An 11645-nucleotide genomic window follows, 5' to 3' on the forward strand; every position below is an offset into this window, starting at 1 on the left:
TAAAATATTTAAAAATAATAATATTAAAATATTAAATTATCTAAAATTTTAAAAGACGAAAAAATTAATTTATCCTTTTGTTTTAATTAGAGACTAATTTCTGTTAAAAGACCAAAGGCCAATTTGTCAAAAGCTAATTTATCCAAAATAACAATTGTTAAAGATCAATTTAAAGTATCACTCTATCTATAATAGCTAACTCTTGAGAAAATTTATAGCAACTTTAAAATGGAATTGATATAATAATATATCATGATTTTAAATATAATAATATAAGAAGAATTTTAAGTATATTAAATATATTGGTATTCTAATAATTTTAATATATTTAGCTAGGGAGCTTTAAGGGCAAAAGAATTGTAAAGTGAAATTGAAAGTAGTTAAATTTTCTAAAAGAATTAAGTTTTAAAACTTTCATACACTTATTATATCTATTTTTATTTAATATTCAAAATTTAAAATTATTAAGATTCAATATCACTATTAGGTAAGCCATGATTTAGAACATTTATATCTATTTTTAGTTAAGCCATGATTTAATATTCATACATTGATTATATCTATTTTATTTAAAACTTTTATACCACTTACCATGTGATATGTATGAGTTAAGTCTCATTTTGGTTCTTAAGATTGGCGAGTTGCACTGATTTAGTCCTCCAGATTCCGATTGCACTAAATTATTCCCCTAGATTCGAAAAAATGCACCACTTTAGTCCTTAGCCTATTTTCCGTCACCGGAGGACTGACGCCATTAGTGACGTGGCCAAAATTGCCACGCTAGACATACTAACGGTTAGATGACGTGGCTTAAAATTTGATTTACTCCAATTTAGTCATTATCCCCCTTTTAAAACCTAAATTCATCCCGTGACTTCATCATCTTCTTCTTCTTCCCGTTTCTCTCTCGTTCTTCGTCTCCTACTCCCTTCCGAGTTTACCATCATGATTGCAAGTGGGAGCCAGAGTTCCATGCGGTCCAACACAAGGAGTTTCAGTCGAAGTAGAGCATCGGGTGTTCCACAGTGGTGTGGGTGTGGGTGCCGCCCTGTTCTTCGGTGGTCCATAATAGAGGCTAACCCTAACAAGCTATTCTTTGGGTGACCTAACTATAATATTAATGGTAAGAGGTGGTGTGGTTTGTTTGTCTGGGCTGACATTGGAGAAGAAGACCTCAGAGGAAGGGTAATTTTTACTATGGATGGTGACCAAGTTAGAGTGGATTTGGCTTGGAAAATTGAGAAGATAGAGGTTGAAGTTAGAACCCAAAAAATGTACATTTTAGTTTTGGCTTCGTTTATAGTATTTGTTGTTGGTTTTATGTTGGTAGTTAAAGCTTGAAGATGAGTTTGTGTTACTATGTTTAGGGTTAATGTGTAGTAGAAGAAAGAAAAATTCCCATTCTCAAATTTTTTAGTTGTTTTCTGTTATTCAATGAAATTGTTGAAAAATTGTAAAAAAGAAATCTGAAGCAGCATAATTGAAGCTGGAACAAATTGTCATAATAATAATAACCATATCAATAAGTTTTAATAAAAGTAACAATAATCCTGCCATATTAATGACAACTCTCCCAGACAAGTAAAGAGTAGTTCTAATTCCAAAATACATCCTAGTTAAAGGATACAGAGTGCCATCATTGTCATATTGTATTCAAATATATTAAAAGTCTACTGCCATAAATTCAGCCCACAAAACAAAAAGTATGATTCACAAAAAGATTCACAGTTTCATCCAAAACAAGCTGCACAGATCAGGTACATCTTCATTTCTTCTTTCTTGGTGGCTTGAAGCCAGGTGTTGGGACAAATTTTAGGAAGTTGGCCAGTCTGAAAGATGTGGCTGAGCTTGCTCCTTGTAGTGGATCCATAGTGACCGATCCTGATGGTAGTGTGGAGGACCTCCTTCTGGTCTGCAACTTGGATGGCCTCGCAGGTGGATCTTGTTTCAGTAGGACATAAATTTAGTTGAATGTGCACAATAATTTTAACTATGAGTTGTGAAACTAAATGCAACTACCTCTTGACTATGTTGGGACTGTTGTGCATCGGAGTAGTTTGGCTGGGAGAGGTCGATCTCAACCACCTGGCCATCAACTGGTGCAGGTGCCTGAGCAGGGACTTCTGGAGCAGCTTGAGAAGGTGCTTCTGGAGGAGCCTGAGCAGGTGCATCTGGAGGAGCTTGAGTAGGTGCTTGAACAGCATTTTCTTGTGCATTGGGCTTTGCCTTAGCAGCAGCGGCAACTGCAGCTGCATCAGCAAAAGCTTGAGCAACATCAGTTGCTCTCTTTTTTGGACAACTACTCTTTGTGTGTCCCTTCTGTAGACAGTATCTGCAAGTAAATGGTTTAAGTTGTCTCTTTAGAGTCCTAGTCACCTTAGATTTCTTGCTTCCTCCATTATCCTCATCTGCATTCTTTCTCCTTTTCTTTGTCAGTGGTCCGGTCTTCTTCTTTTTCCTTAGAACTTGAGGTCTATTATACTCAGATTTTTTCCAAAGAGATTGTCTAGGCAATGGATTTACATAATGTGCATAAGTGTCTCTATATGCGTCCATAGTGAGCCACTTATGACAGAAATCTTCAGGTCTCTTATTCACCCTTGCAAGTGCTGCACACGCATGCACACAGGCCATTCCTGAAGTAATTAACAAAGTAATGTGTTATTAAAGTATTTAATAATTCGCAAATACGCAGGTCCTAAAGGCTGGTTAATTACCTGTTAACATCCAAAATTGACATGTGCACAGTCGCTTGCCCAAATCCACTACCATATTAGTTAGATGACCATGCACTTCAAACTTCTCATACTCATCATCCCAAGTCCAGATTGGCATCTAACTTTTAGGCTCCTTCCTGATCTTGTCCAACCTACTTTGAACCATTGGTGGTAGCTTTCCCACATGTTTGGCTAACTTAACTTTGTTTTTAGTGATTGTTCTCATGACAAACATTCTGACCTCCTCAAGTAGCGTGATGATTGGCTTGGCCCTTGCTTCCTTAATTCTTGCATTAAAGACCTCGCATGTGTTATTACAGATATTATCAAGTTTAGGAGCATGACTAAATGCTGACTTTGTCCACGAGTCCATAAGCCACTTGTTCAGGTAATTCCAAGCCTCTTCATTAATTTTCTTAATCTTCTTCATATTGTCAGAGAAATCTTGATAAGTGGTTGATCGTGCGCATTCCCAAAGTAACCCCTTTAACTCTAAATCCTTCCACTGCTTGTTAAAATTTATTCATAAGTGCCACACGCAGAACCTATGGTGGACATGAGGCATTACCTCCTGGACTGCAGAAAGCAGGCCCTGCATATGAATGAGATACAATTTGTGATACGTAATAGTCCCTGAGATTCAATTCGTGACACGTAATAGTCTCTGAGATACAATTCGTGATACATGATAGTCCTTGAGATACAAATATTAACCCATAATAGTCCCTAACATTTGTTTAATGAACCTGAAGTGGTCCCCTACATTGAAATCGTTCCCTATTTTTGTCCCTATGTCATATTACCAATAAAGAATAATACTGTACACAAATATTTCTCTCAGTCAGTACACAGCTGTTCAGACCAACATGTCAACATCTTAACGAACAATTTACCTTAACTAGCAATAGGCTATACGTTAACAACTGTTGTAATAATAGAGTATACTATGAAAGGGTAGGGTTTACCTTTTGCATGTTACTCATGAAGCACCATTTGTTTTCTTTATAGTCTCCGAGGTCCTCATGGAGTAGCTCTAGAAACCACCTCCAATTCTCCGTGTTCTCGATATCTACAATTGCCCATGCTATAACATAGATGTGATGATTTGCGTCCTGACCCACTATGGATAAAATCTGGCCTCCAGTTTGTGTTTTAAGGAATGCCCCATCTAAACCAATCAGTCGCCTACACCCTGCCTTAAAACCATTCTTGCATCCACTAAGACATACATACATCCTCTGAAAGATCACCTCTCCATCTGGTTGTGGGATGGTTCCAATTCTAACTGTTGAACCCGGATTACACTTCAAGAGTGTTTTTCTGTAGTCCCTGACCATTGCATACTGGGCCTTCTCATCTCTATACACCACAACTCTAGCGTCTGCCAAGGCTCTAGAAATTGAATTCTTATTTAACACCAGATCACACTTAGACTTGAAGTAGACAGCTGCCTCACATTGTCTGAAGTGAGGATATTTCCTAACCTTCTTCACTAACTTGCTAGTCAACCAGTTCCTATTTGCAGTTCGGTTGGTGGCTTCTCTAGCACATGTGTGGTCGTCATTGAAAGTTTTTATCTGCCAACATGTCTCCTCATGATCCCGTGAGGCATATACCACCCACTTGCACTCCTCAACCTTACAGACAGCCCTGCATCTCACAGCATCGTTCTTAATAAATTGAATATGCCTACCTTCTTGAATTGTAAACTCTCTCACTGCCTCTTTAAACTCGGACTTTGTATTAAACTTCATCCCCACCTCAAATTTTAAATCACCGAACCGAATACCATCTCTAAATACTGGGAATACATCATTTGGCTCTTCTTCAGAAAATTCATCTTCCGAAGGAAGAGGAGTCTTCATTTCCTCCAAGTGCCAAGAGTTGGCCCCATCAGACTCTGCTCCAGGATCCAAAGCATTGTCCAGGTTTTCATCTCCTGTGACAGGGACTTCTAAGAAACTTAAGTCCACCTCACACTCCTCATCATCCACCACCAATGCATCATCATCGTTAAGAAACTTTCTCTTAGACTTTGCTAGTCCTTCAGCAGGTGCATGCTTCAACCCAGACTCTCTTCTCTTGGTCTCACATTTTTTTTCCAACGACATCATCATCACTTGAACTATCATCTGTCCCAGGATCATATGAACTGTCCTCTGTGGTGTGTTCATCTTCAGAAGAAGACAACCTCAGCACTTGTTTTTTTCTTGTCATTTTGCTGTACCTTCCTCACTTTTGAAGCAGACCTTGTGCAATAGGTTTTAGTAGTGATTTTGGGATTTGGATTTAGTTTGGGCTTGGACACAGAATTCCGGTTGGGCTTGGGCTTGGGCTTGGAGGAATTCTTCGGGTTGGCATTGGCCTTGGAGGATGATGTAGTATTGGATTTCGGATTTGGGTTGGCATTTGAATTGGGTTTAGCTTTTGGGATAACTGGATGAGTCTTGCTAACATGCTTTGCAGTAGTAGCTTGGCTAGGATTAGAGTTGGATGTGGTAGTGGAATTATATTTTTGGGTGTTCGGTTATTAGCACCAGGATCTGTTGGTTCTGTGCTTTTGGGTGGTGAGGTATTATGCGTTGGTTCATTGTTGTTGGTGAATGGAGTCTCATCAGTAGGGACAGTGGGTATATTAGTTTGGTTTGGGATCTTGTCTTGTAGGGGTTCATTGTCAGGTTCATCACTAACCTCTCTCAAATCATCATGGTCACCCTCAACATACACCACAATCTCATTTCCCTCAAGAATTTTTGGTGTTGAAACTGCATGCTCAAAGTAAACATCAACCAGCCCATCATTCTTTTCACCCATGAAACACATCTCTCTCAACTCATCATCACAATTCAAAGCTCTTAACCCACTATCTAAACTCCTCCCGGGAACATGCCACCAACATTCTCCTATCCTATCATATCCTAGTTCTTTATATAATAATTTCTAACCCAAAAAATATCTAAAGTATCTACATCAATGTCACCAACGCATGCCTTCTTATCAGGAGAATATATAGTCATCCCGTTTTCATCTTTCTGAAACTTTTTCCCATGATGGAACATAATATCTAAGTGCACATCCATCTGCATGATTCAAAAAAATTTCTTTTCAGCACCAGTTCCACACAATGATCCCTTTAAGATAGTTTTTATCAACTACATTCATACATGACAGAGAGATATATCAAAATAAAACACATTTATCCACCATCGGAACAGAGCATGAAGACAAACCACAAAAACACAGTGGGAGACAACATCGAAATAAAACCCTAGCCCAAATTCCACTACAAACCTTAGGGAAAAACAATATACAAAGCAATAAACTATGATCAACAACCATCAACGCATTCCCTAAAATTTGAAAAAATAAAATTTTAATCTCTTCACTAACCTCGATGACGGAACAGAAGCTCCTTGTAGCGGCAAAGTACCTCCTCAGACAACTGTACAGTGTTCACTGGTGATCCAGCAGTCTCCGGAATTCTATTGCAGTTACTCGTTCCTATTTTGAGTCACTCATGGAAGAGAGACTTTTTCCACTACGTCACTCATGGAGGAGTTGAAGATGAAGAGTGGAGACAAAAGAGGGAAGCAAACGTTTTGTTTTCCATCGCATACAAACGACGTCGCTTAAAGGGGTTTTTTAGCGCCAAATTAGAAACGACGCCGTTTCCTAGTGTCCAGCGTGGCAATATTTGGCCACGTCACTAACGGCGTCAGTCCTCCGATGACGAAAAATAGGCCAAGGACTAACGTGGTGCATTTTTTCGAATTTGGGGGATTAATTTAGTACAATCGAAATTTAGAGGACTAAATCAGTGTAACTCGCCAATCTCAAGACTAAAATGGGGCTTAACTCATACATACCACATGGTAAGTGGTAACTTACTACTTTATATATTTATTAATTAAATCTAGTCCAAACTGAGTGATAATTCATTGGTTGAATTAATGACACCTTAGCCTTGTTATCATAAGGTTTTATTTAAATTGGACTAGTTTAATGACTAATTTTCGGGTTATTCAGTTAAACCAGCCAGTTCAATCTAGGATCCAGAACTATGAGTTTGATTCTCTTGTTGGAATTAAAACTTTTATTTCAAAATTTTTTTTTATTATTATTTTTCTTTCTTATTATTCCTTTGTCAATTTCACTATCAAATTACTATAATTATCATTATGACCATCACAATTTCGATAGTTACAATTTTCTAAAACTAATAATGGAAAAAATATATACTTTTAGAAAAATAAAAAATGTTTAATTTTGACCAGCATTAAAATAAGATAAAATAAAAAATTTGAAACAAAAATAAACCTCAAAAATAAAATTAAGACCTAATTCAAATATTAAAGCCCAAAAATGTTTTTGTTGTTATTATTATTGATATTGGTTGTTCTTCATTCATGAAGGGATTCCGTGCAAAGGTGGGAGATGATTGTACTCAGCTTTAGAAAGAATGGGAAGCAAAGCATCTTCTTCATTCAAGATATTTAGAGTCTTCTATACTTTTTTTTTTTGGTATCCTACAGTATCCCCTGCCCTAACCCGACAAGTCAATGACTAATTCATCGCAGATTTGAGCTTCATTTAAGAGTCACGAGTAAACTATCTACTCGACCAACCCAAGTTGATTTAAATCTTCTATACTTATATACCTTTGAAGAGGGCCAAAAGTATGGTAGTTAGATAAATTCCTAAAATGTGTATACATGATTTGGTAGATATTTGTTACACATTACAAGATTTATACTTTTATAAATGATCAGCTAAAAAGTGAATTTTTCATTGGAGGAACAAATCAATCTTCAAATCCCTCCAATTTAATAAGATCCATGTTTATCTCACTTATTAAGGTTCCTTTGATACCTTTCTCTTTAGTTAAGGTGCTTGCAAATCTTTATTGTTACGTTTTAATGTTACTCCCTAAGGTTTATAATAAGAGGAGTGCTAGGAGGCCAACAATTTTTGTGATTTGTAATCATCAAATAGCCATCAATGATGATTTTAAGAATAAATGACCATTTGTACCCATAAAAGATGAAAATGCTGACATATGTACCCACACCAGATCGAAACTAAACTTGTACCCACGCAAGATGTCATCCATGTGACAAAAGTACCCTACGTGGCACTCCAACCCTCTAAAGACAGGGTACTTTTGTCACACGGAGAGCATCTTGCGTTGGTACAAGTTTAGTTTCGATTTAGTGTGGGTACATATGTCAGCGTTTTCATCTTTTAAGGGTACAAATGGTCATTTATTCATGATTTTAATGGTGTGAGATTTCATCTAATGACTCACTTTTCTTTGCTAGTTACATGCTGACCAGAAATTAAAAAAAAATTGCTGGCCCTCTAGATTTTTCCTTACAGTAATTCACTTTCAACTTTTTGATACATCACAAAAATAAATGTATCAACACAAAAATAACCTTTTTTCGCCTTTTTTTGCAACATGAAATTTAACTTCATAAATTGTAATATCTATATGAAGAACCATTATTGATTTCATCATGTTTAAATTAAATTTAATATGAAAGTATGAATCCAATGCACAAGCCACAGTTCCAGAATTAAAAAATGCTCTTGGCTTTTTGTGTGTCTACATTTCTTAATCACTAACTACCTCATGCAATATTTATTTCAAACTTGCATCATTTGATTGTGACAAAGTGAAAGACAACACTACTAATTACTAAGAATAATTGCATTCTTTTATGTCTGACCAATAACACAATTCAATTCAATTCAATTTCATCTATTAGAGTCAACAAGACTTGAATTTGGCATAACATTTTCTAATTATACTAGTCATCAAAATCAAGCAACTAAACCAAAGCATGGTGATAAACAGAGAGACAACATTAACATTGTTCCTTACAAACAAAGCAATTTGCTTTGTGATCAAGTTAACAAAGGAACAATGGAGATAGAAATTAAACCACAGAGAGTCAATTAATTACTAGATGGAAGTGGGAAAGTCATGATTAATTAATAATAATACCCACAATTAAAGAGACATACTAGTAATAAAAACAGTAGAATGAACCCATCTTAGTTAAGAAAACATATGGGCATGATTGATCAATAATCCTAGATTAAATTACACAAACAATTACATAAATTGCAGTAGTAAGTTCTGAAGCACCTTCAAGAATCATGTGGTTAAGTAAGTGCTTTTGTTGTTGCATGGTTTAGCATCTCCAACTCGAAATGGAGACCAGGTCTTTTCGCTGCCAGCATAGAACAAGAGACGAATGGTTTCTCTCGACCTGAAACCCTCGCACCGGCGCACGCTGCACCAGACATTCTGCTTGAGCTTCTGTGAAGTTACTGAATGTGAATGATGAGAATCCAGATTGAACAAAGAGGTTCCTCCAATGAGGTAGCTTCTCTTGTGAATGGTAATGGTGGTGACCTGTGATCACATTCCTAATGGATGGTTGGATGAAATGCTTCTCAATCTTTTGGAGGACGTCGAGGTTCACATTCACGGCGTCAAGCGATTCGAGCAAGGCTGAGTAATATTGAAGAACATGGACTACTTTGGTTGGAAGTGGCACATCGATTCGGTCACAATTTCGGTCCAAAGTAACCACCACTTTTGGCCTAAGCTGCTTGACAAAATGAAGGACAGATGGAACCAGCGACGGATGATGAGTGAAACAAGAAAGCGGCATATTTACAGCAACTGCCTCGCTATCGAAGAACTGACTTGCCAGTGGAAAGGAAGGAGAGCTCAATGATTCAATGTTCAAGATATTGAGCTCAAATGATAAGTTGATGTCTTTTGCATACTGACTTAAATTCTCTCTTGTGAAATTGAGCTCAACCTCGTCACAATTCGAAGGCGAAACTATGGCAGTAACTTTAAGAGAAGATGCATTGCTATTTCTCAAGGCAAGCTCTTGCATAAAGGAAGACCACTGCACTCCAAACCCAATATCAAAGTCAATAATGTGAATTCGATCGAACCGTTCTACAGCTTCGATGAGGACTTGATTGGAAGTGAAGTTTGCAAACTGGAGAACAGGTGAGATCTCTGAGAATGATTTGTAAGCTCCAATCTTGAATATGAAGCCGATGGGCGAGAAAGGCATGAAATTGGGAATGTTTGAATGGAGCAGTAGTTGCAATGCCTCCTTCATGTAGAGGGCAGCCCTCTGAAAAGGCTTGCCAATGGGGGAGAGCTGGTGATTGAGCCGCGCCAATATCCCTTGCGCAAGAACCGGATTACCAGCTTCTATCAGCTCAGCAGTCTTGTATAGCTGATCAAACATAGTCTGCTGAAGCTGGTTGCTTGCCTCGTCTCCGGCTGAACTCACCTTCTGCTGATGCTGCAGATGATGAGGAAACAATGGAAGCTGCGCCTGTTGCTGCCTCCTGGCGAATTGCTCCTGCCCCGAATCCAAAAGGGGTAATCTCGGCACCTGATAATTGTGCCCGACCGCAGCACGCTTCGCCGGTTGCTGAGAGTAAACAATATGCTGCTCTTGCATTTGGGGGTATGTCAATGGCACAAAGAATGAAGGATTCTCTGAAAACTGAACTTGATTATGATTCATCATAAACTGAGGGTTGATAACCTGAGGCTTCTCATCCACGGTTCCAAACACAGGCTGCTGAAAGCCGAACACACCCGAAGTCGGAGCCGAGGACACCAACATAGGATTGTTACAGGAAGCAAACATGGGTTCAGAAACACCATAACCATTCTTTGCATTGTGACTCTCCATATTCTCAGCCCCAAGGAATGGGAAAGCAGGGTAATTCCCAGGCATAGAAGGGTCCATAACCAATCCTCCTTGCTCCACAACACCAAACCCTGAAGAACTAAAATCAACATTACGAGAGCCAGTTTGCAAGAGCTTGGTCAAACCAGCAGAAGGGTCCTCAACATCACCCATGATTAGCCTCAGAATGGACTGATCTTGACCCTCCCAGTCATCCATCATTCTTGCCCCACCACATTTCTCCATGGATCCTTCTGGAGGAGGAGGAGGATTCTCTGAGGCTAGTGCTGCAGCAGAGGCTGAGCAGCCACCACCACCACCAGCAGCAGCACTACCTTTGCTTGTGCTGTTGTTGCTGCTACCAAGAGAAGAGGACATTGTGCAGGAGGATGAAGGAGGGCTTTGGCTTCTTCTTGAGTCAAGAACAGATGTGGGCTCAGTGCAGCCCACATAGCCTTTATTCTCTTCTTCTTCTTCTTCTTCTTCTTCCCTTCTCCTCCACTTTCCTTCTTGTGATGGTGGTGGTGGCTGATGGATACTATGATTATTAACAAGTTGCTGTTGATGCTGAAGCAGTGAGAACAGATCTGTTGCAGAACAATAAGAAGAAGAGAAATCCAACACTCCCTTCCCTTGAAATTCCTCAGAAGGAAAGGGCATCGCCTTCATTTAACAAACCTACCAACAACAACAACAACAAGAACCCACGAAACCACCCACACAAAAGACTCCAGCTTTATTCAAAGTTTGAACCTTTTGCCTCCACAACACCACCCCACAAAAGAAAACGCGGCAATGGGGCTTGGTTTCACAAATCCACAACCAAGGCCTAGAAATTAAGCAAGAGGGTGGAGGGAAAGATGAGTTTTTTCTTTTCTTTTTGTCTTTGGTTTTGGATTGGAAGAAGAAGCTCTGGATTTTTGGTGGGGTATTGTAAATATAAATTGGTGATGGAAACACTAAAACAATCCCATGGTGTTGGGGAAATAATAATTAATAGAGAAAGAGAAAGAGAAACTTGGGCACCTCTCTAATAAAGCTTGTTGTTTTGTGGTTGCAGCTGGTTGCGTGGGTCGTTATTAAGCTCGAAATAGCTGCAGTGATGGGTGAAAGCCATGAATGTGATTCTTTGTTGCTTCTTGTGCGTTTTTTTTTTTGTGTTGTTTGTGTTTTTCTGTGATGGGATGCGTGC

At 38.6% G+C, this 11645-nt stretch overlaps 3 protein-coding genes across 3 annotated transcripts; all 3 read right to left on the bottom strand.

Annotated features, from left to right (window-relative positions):
* LOC107627784 lies at positions 2836-4849 on the bottom strand. Its single transcript, XM_016330610.1, has 3 exons — positions 3683-4849; positions 3286-3309; positions 2836-3222 (listed from the first exon to the last, which is right to left on the bottom strand). The coding sequence occupies exons 1-3, from the start codon at positions 4847-4849 to the stop codon at positions 2836-2838; spliced, it is 1578 nt and encodes a 525-aa protein (XP_016186096.1).
* On the bottom strand, positions 5007-5531 carry LOC107627785. Its single transcript, XM_016330611.1, has one exon. The coding sequence runs from the start codon at positions 5529-5531 to the stop codon at positions 5007-5009; it is 525 nt and encodes a 174-aa protein (XP_016186097.1).
* LOC107625899 (scarecrow-like protein 22) lies at positions 8541-11639 on the bottom strand. Its single transcript, XM_016328632.2, has one exon. It carries the CDS (start codon positions 11120-11122, stop codon positions 8915-8917), a length of 2208 nt encoding a protein of 735 aa, XP_016184118.1. The 5' UTR covers positions 11123-11639; the 3' UTR covers positions 8541-8914.

Source organism: Arachis ipaensis, chromosome B02, assembly GCF_000816755.2.
Source record: "Arachis ipaensis cultivar K30076 chromosome B02, Araip1.1, whole genome shotgun sequence".
In the NCBI taxonomy this organism is placed as follows: Eukaryota; Viridiplantae; Streptophyta; class Magnoliopsida; order Fabales; family Fabaceae; genus Arachis; species Arachis ipaensis.